We start from the raw sequence: 26,055 nt of genomic DNA on the forward strand, positions 1-26,055 counted from the left end.
GGATGAGTTCAGCAGGAGGGGTGTGGGCGGTGGAGTATTACAGAGCTGAAAACAAAACACAAGGGAGCTCTCAGTGCATGGATAAAGAGCTCCGAGGTATGTTACGTGGAAAAAGCGAAGTGCAGGGTGACATGTGCAGATAAAAAGCCAGCATAAATAAATACATGCTGATAGGCCAGGAGTATACCTGGAAACACACAGGACGTGGGTGCATGGCCACTGGAGGCGTGGGGGCAGGGGAGGGGGCTAGTCGTGCCGACCACTCTGGAGCACTGGGCCGTGCACTCACAGCTCCTGTTAAACGCTGTGGTAAGGAAATGGTAGATGGTGCGTGAGGGTTGGGGGTCTGACTGGGTGTTGGGGCTGAAAGCAGGGTGTGGCAGTGCGAGGCTCGCAGAGGGCTGCGGAAGTGTGGCGGCCGCATCCCCCCAGTGCTACCCTGTCACGGCGCTTCCCATCGTGCTGTCGTGTCGCGCTCCCATCCTTCTGCCCCTGGCCTTGACTTTGCCTTCCCACTCCTCTCTGCCTGGGGTTGGGGTCCCACCGTGCTTCTGATCTCTGTGCCAGCTGGAGCTTGCAGGCCGGCTGGAGCCGGTCAGAGGCTGCTTCCCGGTGCTCGGTGACTCTCGGGTCCGGTTGTAGGGTGCCTGGGGAGTCCTGCTCATTGCAGCGAGCATGCTCAGAAGTCTGCTTCCTCCTGGAAAGGAGCGGGAGGCTGGCTCTCCCCCGGGGCTCTGCGTCTGGGCTGTGTGCGCTCACGCTGCCGTCCCGCCTCTCCCCAGGGCACCCTCATCCAGCACCTGAAGGAGCACGTTCTTCACGGCAACATGGGCAGCGGCGACATCATGCTGTATTACACCACGGTAAGCGGGCTCCCGAGGGTGCCAGGAGCCAGGGTGTGTGGCGGGCCGGGTGTCCTCCTGTCCTCTGCGTCCCTCCCGTCACTCGCTTTGGTCCCTTCAGGGCCAGTGTGATTCGGTCAAGGGTTTTGTGACGGGGCCATTCTTTGTGTTAGCCGGGCAGGCCCAACGGGAGCACACGGGTGCTGGTACGAGGGAGGCGGGGGGGTCAGGGTCAGAGAAGGAGATGGGACGACGGAAGCGGAGTTCAGAGTGAAGTGGGGTCATGAGCCAGAGGATGTGAGTGGCTTTTTGAGGCTGGAAAAAGGTAAGCAAAGAGATTCCTCCCTAGAGCTTCCAGAAGGAGCACAGTCCTGCCGACACCTTGATTTTGGACTTCTGACCTCCAGAACGCTCACATAATGAATTTGTGGTGTTTTAGGCCACAAGTTTGTGGCAGTTTGTTGGAGTAGAAATAGGAAACGTATCCAGATGGCTCTCCCGATTACTGTGACAGTAGGGGGTCAGGTGTGGAGGCCAGGTTGGGCCTGAGACTATCCTGGGGACCAGAGCTGCTCCCCATTGCAGGATCAGGCCGGGAGGCCCCCTGTCCTGGGCGTGGGCACGCGGCTCAGGCTACCACCATGCCAAGCCCGTGAGTGCGTTGGCTGGTGCTGCCCTCACAGAAGGAGTTTTTTTTTTTTAAAGACTTATTTTATTTCTTTTAGAGAGAGACAGTGCATGTGCGTATAAGAGCTTGCCAACAGGGGGAGGGGCAGAGGGAGAGGGACAAGCAGGCTCCCCGCTGAGCACGGAGCCCCATGTGGGACTGCATCCTACAACCCTGAGGTCATAACTTGAGCTGAAATCAAGAGTTGTATGCTCAACCGACTGAGCCACCCAGTCACCCCACTCACAGGAGTTCTTTTCTGCCGCGAGTCCTTGCCGGTGTACCTTGTGGCCGAGCCTGGGTACTGGGCTGGTCTGCCTGGCCACCTCACCTCTCACTGAGGTGTTTCACTAGGGTCCTAGAAAGGCTGCGGCATTCGCCGAGCAAGGAAGGGGGCCCAGGTGCCAAGGGAAAGCAGACGGCACAGCAGAAACCAGTGTCCTCTGGGTCAGATGTCCCTGGGACATGGGATAGATGGGGTCCAGCCTCCAGCCGTTCTCGTGGCTTAGTGTGGGATATGCATAATTAAACCAAAGCTTGGGTTCGAGCAGTTGGAGTTACTCCTGTCCTCATTGAACTCTGTAGGACGAACACTTAAGATGAGTTAAAGGAAGTGGTGTTTTACCCCAAGAGGGGGAAACTCAAAGTTGGCTTTTTCCAACGGCAAATATCAAGAGGTTTCAAAGTGAGTTGGCTCTGTTTCCTGGATGACAATTCTGTGCTGAGTTTTTAAGAAAACCGAATGTTGGAGGTGTGTTCCCAGCCCGTGAGGTTGAAGGCTGGGGCCCTGGCTGTGCCCCTGGCTGTGCCCCTGGGGAGGGAGCCCGGGACTGCACGCATTCACAGGAGGGGGATTCCGGGAGCACTCCGGATGTGTGGCCGCGCACAGGCTGCCTCGTCGCTCGGCGTGTTGAGCTGAAAAACAAGGGCTTGGGCCCAACAATTGGGGTTTCCGTCAGCTGCAGGGGTTTATCCCAGACCTTCCTGACGCCGTCCCCACACGTGGGCCAGGGAGCGGGGCACCGCCAGGCTCTGGGCCCTTTTCACCGGGAAAGCCCAGCAGCGTTGGTGAAGCGTCTGCTGAATTGCAGGGAGACCCTGGCAGGTACAACAATGTCCAACTCAGCTGCCTCCCTGGGACTTGTTTAAAATGCCTGGGTTTTACATGGAGGGCAAGTACATAATGAGAAGAACTCAGATCTGGAGCAGTGTTCCCAGAGGCGGCTCACTTTTCCTGAAGCATCCTGCCTGGGAGGGAGGGGCAGGTGGCTTTTTCCTGGAGCTTGCTGGCGCCCCCAGCCTCGGGTGGCAGAGGCTGCGGGGGTCCCCGCGGCCCGAGCCCGGCCTGTGCCATGTCCCTGGCTGACGGACTTTGACAGCTTCCTCGGACGGTGAGTTGGCCGGGCCCCTGTGCTTGGGCAGCCTGGTGCTGGTTTCTTTGTTAAGAGTAATTCCTTAGTGAAAGAAACTCAACTAGGGATATTAAAACCTTGTTAAAAGGCAGCTCAACTAATCTGAGATTTTTGGGTGATCCCAGTGCTGGTATTGCTGAGGGGTGGGACCAGTAGCTTTTCAGGGGCCCGCTGGGTTCTTGAGCCCGTCACCCAGGCCGAGGGTGGCCCGCTTGCTGAGGCTCTGTGCCTGTTGTCTCTTACGTGCCCTCATCTGGGGGTTCTTAGCCGGGCTGTACCGGAGGGCCGGTTGGGGTGCCTTGTCATGTGGTGCCCAGTCCCCTTGTGGGATCTGCACACAGGGGCTCGGGGCGGGGCAGTCCTGCCAGCGGGGCATCCTCCTGGCCCTCCCTGACTCCCGGGCAGAGATTCCTGCTAGAGCTTTCCTCCGGCTCCCCGGCTCCCCAGCTGTGGTGGTTCCGCTCCGGAACCGCTCACAGGTTCCCCTGCATGGATGGGAACACCGTTGCCAGTGGGCTTGTGAGCACCTTTTTGCCTTAAAATTTTTCTTAAATAACCAAAAAAAGGCCTTACTTGCGTACGGGAAACATTTCACATGGCACACACGAGTGCGTGGTGAGACGTCGGTGTCCTCCTGGGTCCAGGGGCAGCCGCGTTGGTCGTGCTAACACATGTGGTCTGCGTGTTCCCGTGGCTCGTGGCACGTGTTGAGGTCTGCCCAGGTCTCTGGCTTGTGCACGGCCACGCTTTCCTGGGTGTGGATGGGGTTATGCTGCACCCTGTGTGCTGGCTTGTTTTACATGTAAGCTCGTTTCAGAGACTGCGTCAGCGCAGACCTCATTCTTGTGAACGGCCGCGGTGGGCTGACTCCTGAAAGCTTGCCACGTGCTGTTCCAAATGTCTGATGCGGCTTTGCGGATCCGATGTGTGGTGTTCCACAGCGGGTGTGCGCGTGGGACCACTTCTGTGTCGGTGGGCGTCTCCTTGCTTTCCGTCTCCCGTTGTCTCCAGCAAGGCTGCAGCGAGCACTCTTTGACCCATCTTAGCGCGCACGTGTGCGTGGCTCTGTATGAGCGACTCTTGGCGTGGAATTGCTGGGGCAAAGCCTCGTGCATTGGAGATGGGTTCTTGCCAACTGTTGGCTCAGTTTCAGGAGGTTTTCTAGGGACATGAGAAGCTGAGTGACAGAGGCGAGGGCACCTGGCCCAGCGCTCAGTTGACACTGTGCTCCTTCTGTCTGTTCCAGGTCGGCTGGATGATGTGGAACTGGATGGTGTCTGCTCTTGCCACGGGGGCGGCCGTGGTCTTGTACGATGGCTCCCCCCTGGTGCCCACGCCCAACGTGCTCTGGGACCTGGTGGACAGGATAGGGTAGGTGCCCGAGGCGCCGTGCTTAGCCACAGACACGCTGCTGTTGACTGCTGTGGTATTGGTGCCCTCGTGAGAGTGCTTGGCCCCCTCGGAGGGTGCGGGAGGGTAAGGGAGGTTGAAGTTGCCAAGGTGGGTGGGAAGGAGGAGGCAGTCCTGACAGGGACCGACCGAGGAGATGGGGGCCACCCCCAGGGCCAGGAGTGAGTCTGAAACATCAGGGTATCAGGATAGGGAATGGGATCTTGTGTCTGCAACTCTGGAAGCTGAGAACTGCTGGGAAAGCCCAGGAGAAAGGGAGCCAAGGCCAGCGAGGAGTCTGTCTCACGCAGGGCTCCTCCAGCTCCAGGAGTGGGGTGTAAAACAGGCTGTTCGGGGGATGGTGTGGATACGTCCGTGAAGGGCAGGTGCAGAGCCCAGCACTGGGGAATTCACAGGGTCGGGGCTTCCCCGCGCTGGCCTTCTGAGCCCCATGGCAAGAGGATAGTCCTGCTTTTGTCAGCTGTCCCCTGGAGTCTCCTCGGACCCGTCACAAGGTTGCTCCAAAATGCTCCTGCAGGTGTGTGAGGGCGTCTGTTCCCTCAGGCCATCCTGCCAACGGCTCGTTCCTTGTTCGGGCGACAGGCAGGGATCCTGAGGAGCAGAGGCAGAGCGTGGGGAAGGATGCAGGGCCCTCCCTTTCCCAGTTCCCCTCCTCATCGTCACTGGGGGAAAGTGTCAGGGGACCGTTCTGTGAGTGTTTTCTCTGCTGACAAATTAATCATAACTGGTGGGTGCCTCCTCCCCCTTGCGGCCCGTGGTCACTGTTGGCCTAATGATCGTGGCTCCGGGAGTGAGACCATAGCAGCAGCCGTGGTCTGCAACGTGCTCATTACTCTAAGCTTGAGTCTGTTCACGGTGGGGAGACAGAAGGAGCCACTAATGTTTTTAAATCCTTGGCCATTAATATTTCAAATATAACTTTGCCTGGCTTGGGTAATATTTAAATCCTGACATTTGGCTCACAATATTGGCGAGGAAGGTTATTTCCTAATGAGAGTGTTTCCAGCGAAAGGTTAATCAAATCCCTGGGAACTGAGATGACTTTAAGAGCTTTACCCTTAATACCTGTGAGCCAGGCTCCAGGTGGGGACGTGTGTGTGTGTGTGTGTGTGTGCGCACTTGTGCATGTGTCTGCATGTGTGCACAAGTATGCAGAGTGTGTATGTGCATGTGGGGGCAAGAGTATGTATGTCTGCACGTGTGGACGAGTGTATGTGCACGTGTGAGCGAGTATATGAAAGTGTGTGAATATGTGCGAGTAAGAGGGAGTGCATGTATGGTTGTGCGTGCACATGAGTGTGTGTGCATGCACATGGTGAGTGCATGTATGTGTGTGAATGAGTGTGCGTGTGCGCGTGCACATGGTGAGTGCCTATATGTGTGTGAATGAGTGTGCGTGTGCGCGTGCGCGTGCACATGGTGAGTGCCTGTATGTGTGTGAATGAGTGTGCATGTGTGCGCGTGCACATGGTGAGTGCCTGTATGTGTGTGAATGAGTGTGCGTGTGTGTGCGTGCACATGGTGAGTGCCTGTGTCAATGAGTGTGCGTGTGCGCATGCACATGGTGAGTGCATGTATGTGTGTGAATGAGTGTGCGTGTGTGCGCATGCACATGGTGAGTGCCTGTATGTGAATGAGTGTGCGTGTGTGCGTGCACATGGTGAGTGCCTGTATGTGTGTCAATGAGTGTGCGTGTGCACATGGTGAGTGCATGTATGTGTGTCAATGAGTGTGCGTGTGCGCGCGTGCACATGGTGAGTGCCTGTATGTGTGTCAATGAGTGTGCGTGTGCGCGCGTGCACATGGTGAGTGCCTGTATGTGTGTCAATGAGTGTGCGTGTGCGCGTGCACATGGTGAGTGCCTGTATGTGTGTGAATGAGTGTGCGTGTGCGCGTGCACATGGTGAGTGCCTGTATGTGTGTGAATGAGTGTGCGTGTGCGCGTGCACATGGTGAGTGCCTGTATGTGTGTGAATGAGTGTGCGTGTGCGCGTGCACATGGTGAGGGCCTGTGTGTGAATGAGTGTGCGTGTGTGTGCGTGCACATGATGAGTGCATGTATGTGTGTCAATGAGTGTGCGTGTGTGTGCGTGCACATGGTGAGTGCATGTATGTGTGTGAATGAGTGCGTGTGTGTGCGTGCACATGGTGAGTGCCTGTATGTGTGTCAATGAGAGTGCGTGTGCGCGTGCACATGGTGAGTGCATGTATGTGTGTGAATGAGTGTGCGTGTGTGCGCGTGCACATGGTGAGTGCCTGTATGTGAGTGTGTGTGTGCGTGCACATGGTGAGTGCCTGTATGTGTGTCAATGAGTGTGCATGTGCACATGGTGAGTGCATGTATGTGTGTTAGTGAGTGTGCATGTGTGCGCGTGCACATGGTGAGTGCCTGTATGTGTGTGAATGAGTGTGCGTGTGCACATGGTGAGTGCATGTATGTGTGTCAATGAGTGTGCGTGTGTGCGCGTGCACATGGTGAGTACCTGTATGTGTGTCAATGAGTGTGTGTGTGCGCGTGCACATGGTGAGTGCCTGTATGTGTGTGAATGAGTGTGCGTGTGTGCATGCACATGGTGAGTGCATGTATGTGTGTGAATGAACATGTGTGTGTGCGTGCACATGGTGAGTGCCTGTATGTGTGAATGAGTGTGTGTGCACATGGTGAGTGCATGCATGTGTGTGAATGAGTGTGCATGTGTGTGTGCACATGGTGAGTACATGTATGTGTGTGAATGAGTGTGCGTGTGTGTGCATATGGTGAGTGCATGTATGTGTGTAAATGAGTGTGCATGTGTGTGTGTCTGAGCATTCACAGGTGTGTGGTAGGCACGTCCTGAGCATCTGCTTTCCATCAGCCCCACTGGCTCGTGCCCCAGACGTTGCTGGAGATGTGGCCTTGGCGGTCCTCAGGGCTCCTCTGGACCTGCCGGGAGCTTCCCTGCTCAGTTCATCGAGGCCGCACAGCTCTGCAGTCCCGCAGGAGCTGGGGGGAGGGGTGCTTGGGAGGGCAGCAGGCCTCAAACACCTGCTCCGACTGCCAACGGCCATTGAAGGAGGGGTGCAGTTCAGGTGTGGCGGGAGACCTTCATCTGAGCTGTGCCCCCCTGCTGAAAATTAAAACTGAGTTACATATGGTCACATAAAATCCTACCTGTCTGTGGCGAGAGGAGTGGCTCTCCCAAGCTGATGGACAGCAGGGTCCTTGTGGGCCATTTCAGAGCCTCTGGGTTTTTAAATAACATCGGCTAACGTAGGAATGAAATCTTTGCCGATTATTAATGTGTCAGCTCGGAGACTTACTAACACATCTGATAATGGAGCGTTTATTTTGTAGACACAAACAAGATTCTTTTATTTATTTGTTTGTTTATTTAAGATTTTATTTATTTGTGTGTCAGAGAGAGTGAGCACAAGCATTGGGAGCAGTGGCAGGCAGAGGGAGAAGCAGGCTCCCTGCTGGGCAAAGAGCCTGTTGTGGGACTGGATCCCAGGACCCTGGGATCATGACCTGAGCTGAAGGCAGACACTTAACTGACTGAGCCACTCATGTGTCCCACAAGATTCTTTTAAAAAACGAATTTTCTTTGTCACTTGGGGTGTATTTCTGGGCTCTGGGAGTCTGGCTTGGGGAATATTCGGGTTAGAGTTGGGGCCAGAGCTCTGGGGTCTTTTGTCCAGGTTTTGCGTGTACCTGGGCGAGCATCAAAGCCACCTGAGTTACCCTGTGTCACCGGTCTCTGGGTAGGAGAGGCCTAGGTGGCGCCCAGCGGGGACTGGCAGGCTCATCTGGCAGAGGGGACTTGCTGGACCGCCGTCTGCCAGGGTCATGTCCACTCTCACACATCTTTGGGTATCTGCTCTGCGCCAGGTGCCCTGCTGGGCCCTGGGGTGTGCACAGCGGAGGCGGAGGTGAGTGGGTCCCTGTCCTCGTGCTGTTGGTGCCCTGAAGTCAGGAACGCCCCTGGAAGCAAGGGCACTGGGGCCTGAACCTCAGGCCTGGGGAGGGGACACGAAACGTGTTCCAGGAAGAGGGGTGGCGAGTGCCTGGGCCCTAAGGTGGACTAGGATAGGTGTGTGTGGGAGACCCCTGTGCTGTGAATGTGAAGAGTGGATGTGCGGCCGGTGGCGGAGGGTTGGGGCAGGAGGCTGGTCTCTCAGGGGCTCTCAGGCCGGCTTGGACGGTGGGTGCTTTTCTGCGTGAAATGCAACACCATGGGAACGTTTGAAGCAATACACCCTGGTTTGTAGTTTTAAAGGCTAAGTCTTGCTGCCGCGTGGAGGATGAACTTGGGGTGGGGGGGGCGAGGGCAGATGTGGGGAGACTGGTGGGTCTTAGGCAGATGGAGTCCCCCAGGGACGGTGGGTGGCCTTGGAGGCACTGTCTGTGAGCTGCCCGTGGGGCACTGCGGCTGACACCTGTCCAGCTGGGAAGCTGCCTCATGCTTCATGCCGTGATTCCCAGCTGGACTCCCTAAAAACACGCAGCGCCGAGCACCCACACGAAGCTCCCGTGCTTTGTGAGCTAAGTGTGTGTTTACGCATCTCCTGCAAGCCCTGGACGCGAATGGGCAGACCTTCCCGTTCTTCAGACAAGCAGGCCTGTGACCCAGGCCCGGCACCTGCTGAGTCTCCGTACATTGCCAAGGTCAGGGTTCACAGGGATATGGAAAGAACCACTGATTGAGAGCCATTGATCTCACGGGGTTGGGGGGAAGGGGATGAGCAGAAAAATGAATGTTGTTTTGCTGCGCTTGGTGATGGGAGATCTTGGGGCTGGTGGCTGGGGGCGGTCACTGCTCCACCATCAGAGGGTGACAGGGTCCCTGGTCTTCTGTTAAAATGTAGCTATTCCTGAAGGGGTGACACCTTAGTCCTTGGAGGTGATCTCGAGTTTGTGAACCCGACTGCCTGAGTTAATGCAGTAAACACAGGGGACGTGGGAGGGTTGTGTACGCCTCCCCACGGCCTCCTCCTCCCAAAACAGCCGCCTCTAGGGTATAGCGACCCAGGAGGTGCCTGAGGTCTCAGTGGGGGGCTTACTGGTGGCAGGGTGGTGGTGGTGAAGCAGGGGGGCCGGGAGGGATGAATGACAGCAACCTCGAGGGGCCCTCCCAGCCCAGCCGCCCCGAGTTGCTGAGGGCCCTGAGGCCCTGTGCCTCCTGGTGTCAGCCAGCATGTGGCTGTCTCCCTAGAGGGGGACGCTGGTTTAGTCAGGAAGATGGTCTACAGGTCAGGGGCTGCCTGGCTGCAAGGGCAGCTGAGGAGGGAAATGAAACGATAAATAGCGCTCTCCCCCAGAACACAGTGATTTACGCTCCGCGTAGTGTCGTTCCCCGAGTGCGGACATGGGGGACAGGACTGTAGACTCTAACCATTTGAAACGAGAAGAGCTGCGACTTTTTAAGTTTGACGGACGTGTGAGCTCATTTAAGAACAGGGGGTGGGTCCCAAACACTCAGAGGAACCGCTGCTCCTACAGAGGGTCCCACCGCCCTCTCCACCTTGGTGGAAGGGGAACGTGTGAGGCTGGAACTTGAGGGGGGCCTCGATTTTACGGCCTCCTTTGGTCCCTAAAGGGCAAATACCCTGCAGTTGGGAAGATCGTGGGTTGATGCACGAGTCATTGTATTTTACACGGAGCCACGTGTTCAGGGGACCTGGACTCCGTGTGTGTTGGAGTCAGCGTGTAGACCCATCCCTGCCGAACCCCGCAGTCAACACAGGTGTTTACTGAACACTAGGTATTAATTCAGCCCAGAAAAATGATGTGTCTTGGATTTTGCAAACTTGCCAGAAACGAGTCACTAATTTTAGAAAGCTCTGGAGCGTGGAATAAGCAGGAGCCTGGAGAGTTTCTGTTTTCCTTCTCTCCTGTGCCCTTAGCATCACCATCCTTGGAACGGGTGCCAAGTGGCTGGCTGTCCTTGAAGAGAAAAACATGAAGCCAGGTAAGTGTGCCTGTCAGGACGCCTGGCCTACTCCCTGTCTTGCCAGCCAGGGAATCCAGAGCTGCTCTGTTTCTTGGTTCCTGCACGCAAGCCAGAACAAAGGTGTCAGATTTAGTTTTAATTTCTCTGTGATTCATCGCCCTAGTGGAAACCCACAGCCTCCAGACGCTCCATACGATCCTGTCCACCGGCTCCCCTCTGAAAGCCCAGAGCTATGACTATGTCTACAGCTGCGTCAAGAGCAGTGTCCTCCTGGGCTCCATCTCAGGTATGGCTTGTGCCGTGGGGAGGGGGTTTGGGAGGAGGCAGAGGAAGTGGGGCACGACCAGGCCAGCCCCCCGTAAACGTGCACAGCCTCTGACCCGGCAGGTCCACTGTCTTGAATTCGTCCTGGGTAAACAGCAGGGTGCACATCTCTCCACGGTTGGCTCTTCTTGTTCATGATAGTTAAGTTCTAGAAGGTCTCTAAGTTAGTGACTACTGGACCAATGCTCCTGGGAAAGGGACACACACATATACACGTATCTCACGTCAATTATAATCTTATATTCTTTTTTTTTTTTTTTAAGATTTTATTTATTTATTTGACAGAGAGAGAGACAGCCAGCGAGAGAGGGAACACAAGCAGGGGGAGTGGGAGAGGAAGAAGCAGGGTCCCAGTGCGGCACATGGAGTCCAATGTGGGACTCGATCCCAGGACCCTGGGATCATGCCCTGAGCCAAAGGCAGACACTTAACGACGGAGCCACCCAGGCACCCTAATCTTAAATTCTGAAAACAACCTTTTCTGGTAGATTCTATGCTCTCTATTTTACAGAAGGGAAAATGAGGTTCAGAAGTGTTGACTTGCCGGGGTGGCCCCCCAACAGGGTGCACTGCAGCTGGCACCCGGCCTCTGCCCTCCCTGTCCCCCAGTCTTCTCTGTAGCGAGAGCTGAAACCAGAGCAGGGCCTGCCTCGTTGCCCTGCAGCTGGGGACGTGCGTGGGGGGCATCTCGAGATTTCCACCACTCGGCTCATGTTCACAGATGACCTCGAAAGCACCCTGAGTATTGATTTTGAGATTATACATTTTTGCAAGTAGGAAAATTTGCAAATACAGAATCTGTACATAATAAGGATTGACCATGGATGAGAACAGTTTTTGCAACGTTGTTTATGTTCGTTAAAAGCTGGAAATTACCTGTATGCCGGTAGTAGGGAATTCATTGAATAATTTATGGTGCATCCCTAATTTCTGCAGCTGTTAGGAGGGATACGATGAAAATTCTTATTTAGATGGAAACGTATTTATTGATATGGAAGGAAAGTTGTGATACGTTGAGCGAGAGAAGCAGATTGCAGAATTATAAGTGTGGTAATTTTTGTAGATCGAGAAGAGGAACGTGTGGGGGGGTGGGTACACCCAAGGTATGTGTATGGGCGTTGGGATTTCAAGTGACTTCTTTTTCTCTTCACTTTTTTCCTAACATGAAGTTGTATGAAGACAGTTTGTGCATGTTACGAAATCCTCAGAATCCAAACAGAGCGGTGCGCACCCCGCTGCCCCGCCCTCCTTCCCCTAGAAGCCCGTGCTTGTTTCCTCTCAGAGGTGTCTGTACGTAGGTGGGGGAGCGTGTGTCGATGGGGCGAGACCCGTTTAACTTGGGGTTCACGCTGTCCCATATTTTCCCTCTTAACAACGTGACTTGGAGTGAAGCCTGTCGTAGCTCATCGGAATCTTTAGATGACTTTATTTTTCTGAAAACACATCTTTTAAAGGTGCCATGTGACGTGCTTGAAGCCCGAGGCTCCCCGGCCAGCCCTTTGCCTTCCAGCTGGACCGTGGCCCAAGGCTGGGGGTCTTGAGCTGTTTTGGTGAGCAGGGTGGGCAGGGGTCCCGCCGGCATCTGAGAGTGGACTTGGGACATCCCTTTTCCCTCTGGGCCTCTGTTTGCCTGCCTTAAAAGGGGTGGATCGTACCGTGTGACCTGCAGGGGCCTTTCCGTGTGAACGCTGCCCGCCGAGCGGGCGGATGTGCCGGGGCTCTGGCCATTTATTTAGCGGGGTCATTGGCCTCTTGACAGTTGACATCTATAAATGTTTGCTGCCTGTGTATCACTCTATGGAATGCCGTGAAGCCTTCAAACATAATAGCTCTCTTGATCTGACACAAAACACTCTTCAAGATACTCCGGGGGAAAAAGCAGGAAGTGCCCCTGTGTGTATGAGAAGGTTGTTTGTGGAGAGACCCTCTCCAGGGTGGCAGGGAGGCTCACATCCATTCCTCAGCCTCCCGGAGTTCTGGGTCTTGTGTCGCACATGTTACCTGCCCAGAGTGCTGGTTTACAGAAGCTTCGGGAAGTATGTCTGAGTGGCGCCTATCGGAACAGCGGCATGTTTCAGCCCCTCAGCCCTGGGCTGGTGCTGTGCGTCCCAGCGTCACCTGGAGGGCATCCCAAGCCTCGGGGGGCAGCGCTCACACCTCCCTGGGGCCTGGAGTGCTGGTCAGACCTTGCCGGCCACTGAGATGGACACGGTTCTCATTTTCTTGGGGCACACCAGCCATGACTCGAGGTGCCAGGAGAAGGCAGGGAGAACATCACACTGCCGGCCTCTGTCCGAGGGAAGAAGTAAAATCAGCTTAGAGTCGAGGCCAGAATGAAAGCCTGCTGGTTGCCGGCACGGTGGAGGAGGGGCGCTGCTTCAGTTACGGGCCATCTTTCAGGCACACACACACACAGAGGAGTCGCTGGGTTCAGGAACGGGCCCGTGCCCGGCCGGCTCTGTGTGCACCCCTGCTCACGTCCCCCTCAGGGTTCTTCCTGCCCCGAGTGCCCGAGCGAGGGGACAGTTGTCGGCAGCAGTGGGTCTAGCCTACGGGGCTCCTGCCGCCCCTCTCTTGGCGGCTCCCAGGATCTGACTCCCTCTCGAGCTCCTTCCTGGTGCTGGAGTGCTTCTCACCTGACACGGTCTGTCTTCTGTGAGACCTGCACGGACCCCAGGGGTACGGCCCCTGCGGCGGCTGAGTGCGCGTGAGCCGCAGCAGAGGGCCCCTGCGTGTGAGCCATCTGCCCAGGCGGGGCCCGGGGGGTAGAACTCATGGGCGAAGCTTCCATTTTCCAAGAGCCTGAGTCGCAAATTTCGTTGTGACCACGAGAGGTCATTTATTTTGTCTCTCATCCAGCAGGAAGACTCGGTCAAAAATAAATCACCCAGACATGGGCGGTTTGCTGCAATTTCTAAGTCACCTCTCCCATTTCTCCTTGAAAAGAAGCACTAACCATCCGTGGATTTTTCAGTATTTACATGGAGAAAGAGTAGTAATACCTGTGTTTTGGGGTCTTCCTCCTTTGGTGTTCACCAGTCAAAAACCAAGCTGTTTGTGTCCGTCTTCTGAATTTTGGACCTCCTTTTCCTTGTTTGCAGGTGGCACCGACATCATCTCCTGCTTCATGGGCCAGAATTTTTCTATTCCTGTGTATAAAGGGGAGATTCAGGCCCGGAACCTGGGCATGGCTGTGGAAGCCTGGAACGAGGAAGGTGATGGCTTCACTAACCGTCTTTCTTTCTGGTTCGGGGCGTGACTGGGAGCTTGGAAGCTCTCGGGTGTGTAACTTCCCCGAGGGGGGCGGCCCAGCTCACTTGCAGACGCATGTCCTTCTGCCGCTCACTGGGCTCCCCGTCCCCAGCCCCCTATGGCCCGCCCGCCTCAGACGTCACCGTCAGGCTGGAGCACAGCGCAGAGCTGTGTTTGGGAACGGCAGGAGGGCCATTGTTCCTTGGCATCCAGACACCAGAAATGCTGCTCAGGCAGCCCCACTGCCCTGCTCGTGTGACGCCCTGACCTTAACGCAGACCCGGTGAGGGAGGCAGGGGGTTGGCCTCTCTCATGGCCTCAGGACGAGCTTTTGCTTTGTAGCCTGTTGGTGGCCATTGGTAAATCAGCAAAGCCTGTTTGTGTCTCTAGCACCAAACAGGGCCTGGCCTGGCGTGTGATGTGTGCACTATACAAATTTGCCCTGCAGCCACGGTTATTTTAACCTGGCAGAGCGAATGGGGAGTTTGTGTGAGGAAGAGGGAGAGACAGGAGCCGTGGCAGCCCTGCCAGGTTAGGGGCTGGAAGCTGGGGAGCACAGGAAGGATCTTTCCCTCCAGTTCACTGAAAATGTTTTCAGAGACCTTTCTGAAAATCACTTCTTACTTTCAGAAGAGGGCTTTTCCCTGGTGCTCACAAAAGTTCTTGGCCCCATATGTCTGTTTTCTTCCCCACCGTCTGGACCATTTCTCTTGGTCCTGGTCACTGCTGCATTCTGTGGCCTGGTCTGGGGAGGATGCTCCTGGCAGAGGGAAACCAACGGCTGTCTCTTCAGCTTCCAGATGTCTGTCTGTCCTCTATCTCAGTGGTCCTGTGGGATGGGATGAGCTAGGCGAGGGGAAGGAAATGCGGAAACTCGGGAGCCTCCCTGGACGCATGGTGGGATGGTGACTTCTCAGTGCGAGTCCCACGGTGCTGCCCTGTGGAAGGTGCTGGATAAACGGGCCCGCTCACTGGGAGGGAAGCTGTGCTGCCCCCTACCGGCCTCCACGGGGCTGGAGACTGGCCGCCCTGTGGGAGCAAGTGGGACTCGGTGCGACTGGCTTAGCCTGCGAGCTGGGAATAGTGAGTGAAGGCCAAGATAGGGAGGGACCCGGTGGTCCAGGAATTCCACTCCTGGGACAAGTACTTGCGAGTGTGTGCGAGTGTGTTCGTAGATGCGTTTGCGGTAGGGAACCGAGGTGGGAACGTGGAGCACTTCATCTTCAGGAGGGGTAAAGGGCCACGGTCGCACGTGGAGAATTACAAGCAGTGAAAGCGATGGAGCAGCGGGTATTGGGCGAGCGGATCACCCCGACTGCGCTGGCAGAGCAGGGCAGGTGCTGGACGCATGCAGCACGGGGCTGACCGCGCGGTTTGGAAACACGTGGGACGACTGTGTTGTTCGGAGACGCGTGTCGATGGAGTGAACGCATTAATACATGTGTGGGAAAAATAAATGCCCTTTAGAAGAGAGGTTTAAGGGGTGCGTCAGGAGGGAAGGTCACCAGGGGTCGGTCCCACCTAGGGTGCGTAAATGATAGCGCGAGCATGCGCCGGGGTGTGGCTGCTGCGTGTGCTTAGATTGCTTTTTAATTCTTCCCGAACCAGGAAAGGCCGTCTGGGGGGAGAGCGGTGAGCTGGTGTGCACCAAGCCGATTCCCTGCCAGCCCACGCACTTCTGGAACGACGAGAACGGGAGCAAGTACCGGAAGGCCTATTTCTCCAGATTCCCAGGTGCGTCGGTCGGTCGGTCGATCGGTCGGTCGGGATGCAGACAGAGCTGCCCAGAGCCTCCTGGGCTGGTCCTTCGGTGTCTGGATGCCCCTACCCATGTCTGGTGAAGCTGCTCGCAGCTCCTTTGGCCAGTGGGGCGAGAACAAATGTCGGGTCAGTGTCTTGTCACCTGCAGCTTGAAGCCATCATGTGAAATTGGCACTGGGGTAGCCTATTCCTTTTTTTTTTTTAATTTCTTTATTTGAGAATGAAAGACAGAGTGCATGAGCGGGGATGGGGAGGGACAGAGGGAAGGGGGAGAGAATCTCAAGCGGACCCCTGCTGAGTGTGGAGCCCTATTGCTGGAGATCTCAGGACCCTGGGATCATGACCCTGAGTCCAAGACCTGAGCCAAAACCAGGAGTCGGACGCTTAACCACCCGAGCCACCTAGGCGCCCGTGGGGTTGGTTTATGCTAAAGTAGCCTCTGTGTGCAGAGCCCCTTGGCCCCACGCGCAGCCGCCGGGGGCTGGCACAGCACTGGTTTGCTCGCAGGAGGTCCGCGCGCTTACCCAGGACTGCGTCTGTCTGTTCAGAGAGACATGGTGTGTTCAGGGGGAATCTGGCCCGGGACACTTCCTCTCTGCCGCGCCCTCACCCAGTCCTCATGGAGCTGTTGGAGGGGGAGCACTTTGGCAGTGGGGTGATTTACAACCCGCTTGTCACTCTCACGCGGACTGACACCCTCTTGTTTCATCTTCCGAGTGGCGCTCTGCCCCAGAGCAGGGAAGCGTTTTATTTAAAGCTCTGACTCCTGTCTTCCTCATACCTTTTCTCATAAGCAACCTCGAGTTATCGCAGCTGTATAATTCACAGTTTAGCAAACCCTCTGTCCCAAAGCGGTTTTTTCTAAGTGCTTGCTTTCTTCAGTCTCGAGAAAGGTAATTTGATTTTGCGTTAACCGCATGTGGAAGATCGGAGAAGGGCAGGTGGCCGGCGGGGGCAGAATTTGCCGTGGACCCCTCCCGTTTCTCCCCCTGGCCTTGCATGTTTACACATCCCGTGTAAAAACCACCGTATCTGGCGTCACACCCCCCACGCAGGCGTCAGAGGAGCCCCCTAGATGTGGCGTGGCCTCCACTGGGTACCTGCCATGCTTAAGCCCCACCTTGGATCCTGCCAGCGCGCAGCTGTCCAGACTGAGGGAGGCGGGATAGAGGGAGCTTATATAGAGAAAGAAATGTTCCTCAGATGACCCTGAAGGACAGGGCAGAGGCTCCTGTCTTAGGAAGAGAGGCCAAAAGGAGTAGCACCTCAGCTGGAGGATTCATCTAAGGAATCATTCTCTGTGTTCTGCAGTCCTGCTCACTGGTCTTTGGAAACTGTCTTTCCTGTAACTTGTTATGTATACAGGGTTAACATGATGAATGTCTCTCAGGATTGATGTCAGAGTCTGTCTTTCTTCCTTCTTCTCTTCTCTTCTTTTCTTTTTTTCAAACTTTCGTTATTCCCTCTTGGAGAAAACTAATATTTTGTGACCTGTTATATTTCCATTTTTGCCTTGGCTGCCAGGAAGCTCAGAGTTGAAATCATTGTTTGGTTGTAGCAGTCCTTTTACCCCCAGGGCAGGGTTTCTAATTCTTTTTAAAGATTCTCATCATGTAGTTGGTTTTGTAAGTAGTTTCATCAAGTAGTTTCTGGGAGTAGGTGGGAGATATATGAACCAGCATGGAAAGAGGAAGGCAGTTAGGATCATGGAACTCTGAAGCTGTTGGTCATGGATGGGAGGAACACATGGGGAACCTGACTGTCCACACCCCAGCACTGGGATATTCTGACACTGTATTGGAATTGGTGATTAAAAAAAAACAGCTGGAGGCCAAGGTGGTCGTTTCTGTAGCAGGAAACCAACTCACAGGCATCATTAGGCCAGGTGCAAATGTAAGCAGGCAGTGATACCCAAGAAATTAGTAAGTGAAAGGAAGAAGTTCACAGAGGGAACAGTATCTCTTTTGTGTAAACCTTTAAAAGGAAATATGTGTGTATAAGTCTGTGAATAAATGTACAACAAAGGGTTATCTGAGTGGGGGAATTATGAGCTGTTTTGCTTTTCTTTATAGGTTATCATTTTTAAGAACTTAGTAAAAATTTAAAGAGAAATTATTATTATTTTTTAAAGATTTTATTTATTTGACAGAGAGATAGAGAGAGACTGAGCACAAGCAGGGAGAGCAGCAGGCGGGGAGAGAGGGAGAAGCAGGCTCCCCGATGAGCAGGGGGCCCAACTTGGGCCTTGATCCCAGGACCCTGGGATCATAACCTGAGCCGAAGGCAGACGCTTCACCGACTGAGCCATCCAGGAGCCCCTGAAAGAGAAATTAAAAGCAAACTGAAGAAAGACTTAGACCATTCTGATTCTATAAAGCAATGATTTCAGCTCTGAGTTTCCTGGCAACCAAGGCCAAAAGGGAAATAAAATGGGTACAGATGAGTGCAGGACACATTCCACTCCGGAGGCCAGGCCCGCCCACCAGCTGTCCAGACTTTGAGCTGGATGACATGGAGACAGCCAAAGTTTCCCTCAGCCCGTATCAGCAGAAGCGTTCAAAGCAGAAGGAGGTCCCGAGTCATAACTCCCGGAGTCCTAGGTCCTTCCGTAAGACGTGTGTGTGTGTGTGTGTGTGTGTGTGTGTGCAGTGTATTCACGATGGTGCACCTACAGACGTGGAAAGCTCTGCCATCGTTCTTTCATGTACAAAAACACATGCTCACCGTAGAAGATTTCCTCCAGGAGGAAAGCGAGAGCAAGGCTGGGTCTCCCCCGCACGCTGGTGTGCTGTCGCTGACACGGGGCGGAAGGAGCCCGTGTGCCGTGAACACAGCTGGAAGCGCTGGCCCAGGGCACGGAAACCTGCAGGGAAGCCGCAGAGCCACCAGCCCCGTGTGAATTCTTCCTCCCGACTTTGTGTTGGACGAGGTGGGAGTGCTTCGTTTTATTTTCGCAAATGACAATTCCTTCAGGGTGCGTTTGCGTCTTCCGTTTTGTCTCCATTTCCAGGGCCTTGCATTCATTATCCAACCCCTGGGAGAGCCGGCTCCGCACACCCGGACTGTGTGTCAGTCGGGCGCCCGGTCCCCGGATGAGAAAGGACTCGGGGGGGGGGTGGGGGGCAGGCGGGCGGGCCCTGCGGCTGTGTCTGCAGCTCTGTCTCCAGGGACGACGTCTGTAAGCCCGGTTCTGAGTAGCCATCCAGATGTGCTTTGGCAGAAACTTGGTATATCGCTTGCAGGCCTAGGAATGTTCTTTTCCCCTGTTTGTGTACGTGAGTGTTTTGCAAGTCCTTCAGGAGAAGGGGTTTCTGTCTTTAGCCGCGGGAGGACGAGAGAGGGACCTGGAGGCCTGAGGTCCTCTTTTGCATCAGAAGAAATGAGCTCAGGGGGCGGCTGGGTGGCTCAGTCGTTAAGCGTCTGCCTTCGGCTCAGGGCGTGATCCCAGCATTCTGGGATCGAGCCCCACGTCAGGCTCCTCCGCTATGAGCCTGCTTCTTCCTCTCCCACTCCCCCTGCCTGTGTTCCCTCTCTTGCTGGCTGTCTCTCTCTCTCTGTCAAATAAATAAATAAAATCTTAAAAAAAAAAAAAAAAAAAAGAAGAAGAAATGAGCTTAGGAGTCCCTTCGTTCCCAAACTGCCTCCCGAGGACCACAGCCCCGGCAGATGGACAGACGGCCTGGCCTTCAGCTGGGTCTTCATCTGGGCAGCCGCAGGGCCTTCACCCGAGCCTTAGTCGCCGCTTGTGCAGTCTCGTCATGACAGTGAACTGTCGTGAATGCACGCAGCGTGTTGTCCCGGCTGGCGCCTCACGGACGGGCGCGAGCTGATGGGGTCAGCGCCTCCGATCGGGAAGTGCCTCAAGCATTGCGGAGGAGGGGGTGCTCTCAGTGAAGACGCCGAGGCTGGTCCTGTTTGGTATTTTCCCTTTCTGGGCCTCAGGGACTCGGGGCTCATTTCGGGAGGCCAGGCTGCTACTGGGGAAATGACTTCCAGGGGGCCGCAGAGCCGGTGGGATGTGCTCTCGGTCATTCATCCCCGTGTGGCCTCCATTTGTGCGGCTGATCAAGGGTCACTGCCTTTGGCGGCAGGAGGAAGCTTCTGGCTGGTTGAATTGCTCCCTTGGCAATTCCCTTGAGGCGTGACTTCTCTTTCCTGTTCCGTGGGGGTGGAGGATGTGGCCGAGGCTGGGCTTTGATCCCTCGGGATATTAGCGTTGCTGTATGTGGCCAGCCCAGGCCCCAGCCGCACACCGGGCCACACAGGGATGGCCCAGGTGATTGGTTTCAGGGTCACCTCTGATCCCCCATCCCGTTGCCCTGCCTTCCACGTCCCCTGGGTTTTACCAGCTCGTTGGCTCTGTGCACGTGGCTTGTGCCTTAGCTTGGGCCTCCGTGAGGAGCCTCCCGCTGGTCGTGCTGCTTCCGTTCATCTCATTTCAAGCGTGGCTCCAGCCCCTCCAGGCCAGCCCCCTCAGTTGGCCCAGACCACCCTGTCTTCCTGCTTGTAGTTTCTACCCTTCACGCAGGGCCTGCTCCCAGAGCTCCCGTTGACCTTCCCTGGCCGCCTCTCTCACCCTCACTGCCGCGGTGGTCCCAACCCCGTGAACTCCTGAGGCCCTTGTCGGCGCCTGAAGGAGTGGCGTTCTCTGGCATGCTGGTGCGTGTCAGGACTGGGCACCCGGGGCCCCTGCTAGACGCTGTGCTCCTGGGGGCAGGAAAGGTCTAGTCCACTTCTAGCCTGGGCCCCAGCCCCATTCCATACCTGTCTCTGTGCCTCAGCCGTGTCCGTCCTCTTGCTGTCGTGCCTGCCGTGGGTGTCTGTCCAGGCAGCCCAGCAGGACCCCTTCTCCTTGGGGTGACTGAGCACCTTTGCCTCTCCGCAGGTGTCTGGGCGCACGGTGACTACTGCAGAATCAACCCCAAGACGGGGGGTATCATCATGCTGGGCCGGAGGTGAGGGCTCTTTAGAGGGCTTCTCTTCCCTACAGCCCCCTTTCCCGAGGCATCCAGACAGGGCCAGGAGGCATCCCGTGTCAGCTCCCTGAGGGCCAGGTCTGGGCCTGATCCACATTTCTGTGCCCCAGAGTGAGGTGGCGGGCCTGTGGCAAAGGTGTGTCCGTCCACCGTAGCAACGGCCCTTCCAGAACGGAGAGTGTGTGGGTATTCGGTGCACGCCACGCCTGTACGGTGGGAATGGGCGGGGGGTGGGTGACAGGTGTTTCTACACAAAGAGGACTCCCTTATTGTCTGGCTTGGAGTTTAGAGAGAGAAGGTGGCTGGTGGCGGTGAGGAGCAGCGGAGGGGAGCCTTCGTGACTGGGCCCAGTGTTGCCGGTGGATGGGGAGTGACTGCCCCTGCCCCCCGCCCTGGGCAACATGCCTCACTCAGGAGCTGGTGTGTGTTCGTGACCTTGTCTCTCTTTCTAGCGATGGCACGCTCAACCCCAACGGAGTGCGATTCGGCAGTTCGGAAATCTATAACATTGGTATGTGTTTCCTTTTCTCCTCAAATTACTCTCAAGTCATCCAGGAAGGAAGGAGGGTGTGTCCCAGCAGGGCGCCCCAGAGCCTGCTTTCCAAAGATGCCGCCTTTTGGCATAACTCTGGCCCATTTGCCGCAGCTGTGAGAACATGTCCTTCTTTCCAGAATTACCTCATCCGTCCGCATTGCTTGTAGCTGTCAGGCCTCAGAGGCCTATCCCTGTTCCGTTACATTACTGAAGAGTGAGCAACCATGGGTTGCTTAATTGTGTCTACTCCTTACGGGTGAAGGAGGAGAAGCTCAGAGAATTGGTGTGATTGCTGGAGGTCACACAGCACCGTTCAGGACACCATATAAAGACAGTGGGCCTCCTAGCTGCCTGGTAGAGTCATCCGTGGGTCTTTAAAATGCCCCACCAAGGCCACAAAATCAGCCTCCCCAGGAAGTGGCTTCCTACTGATGTCACGTCAAGATTGCAGCCAGGACAGAGAAGCCCTGATCCCTCTGCCTCCAGCCCCCCCCCCTCCCCAGTGGAGTCCCCACTGTGGGCACTTGTTTCTTTTTCATTTTTAAGTTAGTTTGTAAGTAAGCAAATAAGGCCTGAGTTTGGCTTCTTATGAACATGTCGACCGCTGCAGCCCATGCTCTGACTCTTGCTGGTGGTGGGCGCTCTTCTCGTTCCCCTTGAGGACTCCTCCTGGGAGGGGGGGTGGCGAGGCGGCCGTCCCCTCCTTTCCCCCTGGCCACGGTGGGCCGGTGCGAGAGTGTGGCCCCTTGCCCTGTCTCTGCAGTGGAGGCCTTCGAGGAGGTGATGGACAGCCTGTGCGTCCCCCAGTACAACAAGGACGGGGAGGAGAGGGTGCTGCTTTTCCTGAAGATGGCTTCCGGCCACAGCTTCGAGCCCGAGCTGGTCAAGAGCATCCGCAACGCCATCCGCGTCGGCCTGTCTGCGCGGCACGTGCCCAGCCTCATCCTGGAGACCAAGGGCATCCCGGTAGGTCCGCCGCCGCCGGGCTCGGGCTCGGGCTCGGGCTCCTGCCCCCGGGCAGTGGCGACCAGGTGCGCCGTCGGCTCCCCGGGAGCCCCCACACGCTGGGGCTCATCTAGGAGCTTGTTCTGCTTTATATATAGTTTGTCTGCGTTGCCTGGCAACCCCGTCTTTTTTTTCCCCAACATCTCTCCTTTTTAAAAAAAATTTTTTTTTTATTTTAACCCTTCCTGAATTGCGTTTAAAGTAATTTCTGCTAAATACCTGTGTTCGGAGGTTAGGCAGGCCCAGCCCTGCACAACCAACTAGCTTTTCCCCGGTGCAGTTTTAGTGTGTTCTTAAAATTATTAATGAGAAAATTAATTTTAACTTTTTGAAGAGCCGCTGGGGTGCCGTTGCTCTTGCCTTTTAATTTTCAGTTTTGCCTGTGGAAAGAAGAGTCGAATCTATTTAGAGGCACGTCTCCAGAAAGCTGCTCCCCCTTCTACTTTGTTTAGGTTCAGAGTGGGGGAGGAGGGGCGCCCAGATTGGATGTCAGCTGAGAGGGGAAGCTGCTGTGTGCATGGCACGCGCGTGTGCACAGAGCGGGCTGAGTGCACAGACGAGCCAGGCTGTACGGAAGCCTGCAGCCTAGCGGTTCTCTGATGGAGAGAGGGGGCAGAGCCTGACCGGGCCCCCGGGGGAGCACGGCTCTGATGCTTCCCCAAGCAGGGCCTGGACTTCTCCTGTCCACACGCTTCTTTTAAAGTTGGGTTATGCACAGGAAGGGTCCCAGGCTTGGGGGTTCTCTCTGTCTCTCTCGCTTGGTGACTCCTGGTGACTCTGGGGACAGTGGCTCTCGCAGAGAGGGAAGGTACTTCTTGAGGCTGTAACACTTACTGCCTTCTGATGAGGGCCTAAGGCTTTCCTTCCGTGAACCAGTTCTATCCGCTTCTGGAACATTCTGGAGCATGAGAGTGTGTCCTTTGCTTCCAGAAGGGTTATTCCCCAACTATATGTGCTCATGAGATTAGTGGTATGGTTTATCTGAGAGAGACAGGAAATGGTGGCTGGTCTTTCTGTCCTCAGCGTGGCGCTGGGGTCGCTGTCAGGCCCGGTTCTCCCCAGGTGCTGTCTCCTCTGTCTGGTTGGGCTGGGAAGTCACTTCCAGAGTTCCCTGAGATTGTTCAAGGCCCTCGTGTCTTCACACTCTCCTGATCTGAACTGGTGGATTGGATTGGCCGTGTGTGTCATGTGCTGGGGCGGGGGTGGCCCGGCCAAGGAGACTTGGGGCACTTGGGGCATTTCGAGGCCAGCAGGCCCCAGGCAGCCACGACCGCCCTGACCCCAGCCCATCTTTGTCCCCGCTCACAGTTGAGACGCCTGGCCCATCCCGATGGGAGGCAGCATGACGTGTATGTTGCGGGGCAGCCCAAGTAGCAGCGGGGTGGGGGAGGTCTCTGTCTCCTGCCACCCTCCTCCCCAGAGGAAGCGACAGTGAGATTTCTTCTGAAACACGGTCTTCTTTCTTTTGTCAGCTGATGGAAGATATAACTTATTAGCTCCCCTGAGCCGTTCTTGGAGCTTTTGTGTAAAGCTTACAGGCCCATACAGCACGTGAGACTCTTGCATTTCAGGGCGAGAGGGGCTGACACCCAAGTGACAGGCAGCCCCTCGGAAGCTAGTGCTTAGATCCTTAATTAGTTCACACGTCGCCTGAGTTTTTTAAATGAATGAATTTTAATTACATCTCAGGTTAAAGAAAAAAAAAAGTGCCCGTGGAGGAGAGATCAGGACACCGCAGTTTTACTAAAGGGCTCTGTCCTCAAGTCCCCTGGCCCCCGGACACCCGCACTGCCGCCGAGGCCCGCAGGGATCAAAGGCGGAACACGCGGGCCACGGGTTTTAGGGAGAGCTTTTTGAACGTTTGGAAGGAGTCTGACTGGGCGGAAAGTAGTGCCCCATCCCAGCCTGATGGATGCTCCTGAGGAAAGATTTTGGGGCAGCTTGGTGAGGCCCGTGGATGAAGCTCACTGGCCAGTATGGTGACGAGGTGGTGGGAAGCCAGCCCGCTGCTGACATGGTGGTGGCCGATTTTATGATACAGGGAAGGGTAATGAAGTCAACATAACTGACAAAATAGAAACACAGTCTGACAGCGAGGCACTTGTGGGAACTGTCTGTGTGTGAGCCCCATGAACCCCGCCCCCCTGCAGGGAGAGGCGCTGGCGCCCCCGCTTCACACTCGAGGAGGCTGACCGGGCTTAGGGAATCAGCCCACAGCCCCCCAGATGTGGTGGCCCAAGTGCCACGTGCTCGCCGTAGTGGAAGGCCCCCTCCCCCAGGGCAGCTGTGTGGCCGGTTCCGGGCGGAGGTGGTTCGGCCTGCAGTTTGGTCTGCAGTTTGGTCGTGCGGCCCGCGGTTTGGACGTGCCTAGAGCTGGGAGCCGAGGGCTCTTTTCCCCCTTGAGGCTCAGCCGCGCCTTTTGCTTGTTTGCTCCGCCCCTCCCTGCAGTACACCCTCAACGGCAAGAAAGTGGAAGTGGCTGTGAAGCAGATCATCGCGGGAAAAGCCGTGGAACACCGAGGGGCCTTCTCGAACCCCGAGACCCTGGATTTGTACCGGGACATCCCCGAGCTTCATGACTTCTGAGTTGGACCGGCCCGCACGGCACCCTGCCACACGCGTCTGTGCTGTGACTTTCGTGGGTTCATGACGTTACTTTGGGAAGGCAAGTGTCTGCGGGCTTGGGGAAGTGTGTGTGTCTGTCCCGCAGTTGCGTCTGGTGGCTTCCCCGCGTCTTCCTGGGCCATGTCATGACCTTCAGAGGCCGAAAGGGAGCATTTGGTTGTGTGTGTGTGGCGAGGCTTGGAGCGTGTGTCCTTGCACAAGTGTTCTTGCACATGCCGTGAGGAGCTGGGGATCACCAGTGTGTGGACGGTTGGGGCCGACAGCCACGGTCACGGCCATGCTTCCCACGCTGGCCGGGGCCCCTCGAGGAGCGATTTTGCCTTCGGCCTCGTGCCTGCAGTTCCTCTGCTCTTTTCAGGTGTAAATCTGTGTTTCCCTTTTACGTGGGTCTCCTGGCTCTGGCCATCGTCCCTTGGGGCCTGTCCGTCTGCTGTGGCACGTGGACTGGTCCCCGGTGGCCGACCGCTCCTGCGGGTCCTGGTGGAGCCGCGTGTCGCCCCCACCAGACCGCGCTGCCCGGCGAGCAGAAGCTCCCACTGGACAACACGTGGCTTTCGTGCTTTCACAGGGTCTTCTTATTTCATGGACTTGGAATGGTTTAAAAATGTTGTGATGTTCGTTATCTGGTGCGTGTGGGTGCTCGAAAACTGGATGTCCGCCCCGCGGGGTGGCGTCGCCCTCGGGGCATCGGCGGGCCGCCTGGGCAGCCGTCGCAGGTCTTCCTGCGTCGGAGCTGCCCGGCCTCAGGGGACACGGCCTCGCTCTCCTCCCCCCGGGGGCTCTCGGCACCTCATGGCGAAGCCGTGTTCTCGCAGCTGTAATGGGTTTGACAGCCGCGCAGTTCGCATGTACTCTCCGTTCAGCACGTTAACGAGTTTCTGTAATCCTAATGTTCGTTTTTGTGTTTTTAAAAACCGAGCACAATGAAAACCTTTTTCAAATCCCTTTTCTTCCGGATTATGAAAACACAGGGGGAAAGTGCTATGAGGAATTTATGCAATAAACATCTCTCTATGTACGTCTATGTGCACACGCCTGTGCGGGTGGGGCATTCCTGGGCCCCGGGTATGGGGCCAGGGGACCGAGCGGCCGGTGGGGACTTCTCAGCGTGAAGCCAGCTCCCTGGAGGAGAGGCCCTCCTTACCCTGGGCTCCCCCATGGTTCCCAGCAGACAGGGGTCTGGACCGCAAGCCCTGTCATCGCAGGAGCTGTGTGTCACTGGGGTGGCGTCACAGAATCCAGGCTTGGCCTGGCAGGGCTCCTTTTTCTCCCGTCTCGGGAAGGTGGAGGCAGGCGGGCACCCGGGGCCGGGGTAG

General features: G+C 56.1%; 1 protein-coding gene across 9 annotated transcripts in view; it reads left to right on the top strand.

Annotated features, from left to right (window-relative positions):
* The window catches only part of AACS (acetoacetyl-CoA synthetase), a 57,712-nt gene extending 31,955 nt beyond the window's left edge, over window positions 1–25,757 (top strand). For 6 of the 9 annotated variants that reach the window (XM_045779079.2, XM_045779098.2, XM_045779091.2 and 3 more), the window contains 11 exons: window positions 783–863; window positions 4,168–4,292; window positions 10,215–10,279; window positions 10,425–10,547; window positions 13,687–13,800; window positions 15,446–15,571; window positions 18,342–18,527; window positions 20,484–20,553; window positions 21,027–21,085; window positions 21,873–22,075; window positions 24,563–25,757. In XM_045779079.2, coding sequence (XP_045635035.1) covers window positions 783–863; window positions 4,168–4,292; window positions 10,215–10,279; window positions 10,425–10,547; window positions 13,687–13,800; window positions 15,446–15,571; window positions 18,342–18,527; window positions 20,484–20,553; window positions 21,027–21,085; window positions 21,873–22,075; window positions 24,563–24,700 — 1,290 coding nt within the window. In that variant the 3' untranslated portion in view covers window positions 24,701–25,757. Of the gene's footprint in view, window positions 1–782; window positions 864–4,167; window positions 4,293–10,214; window positions 10,280–10,424; window positions 10,548–13,686; window positions 13,801–15,445; window positions 15,572–18,327; window positions 18,528–20,483; window positions 20,554–21,026; window positions 21,086–21,872; window positions 22,076–24,562 lie in introns of those variants that run through there. The other 3 variants (XM_045779082.2, XR_006776373.2, XM_087857432.1) reach the window with 3 other exon arrangements.
* The last annotated feature ends 298 nt before the right edge of the window (window positions 25,758–26,055 follow it).

The sequence above is a fragment of the Ursus americanus genome, chromosome 30 (genome assembly GCF_024610735.1).
Source record: "Ursus americanus isolate L20-20 chromosome 30, mUrsAme1.1.p, whole genome shotgun sequence".
In the NCBI taxonomy this organism is placed as follows: domain Eukaryota; kingdom Metazoa; phylum Chordata; class Mammalia; order Carnivora; family Ursidae; genus Ursus; species Ursus americanus.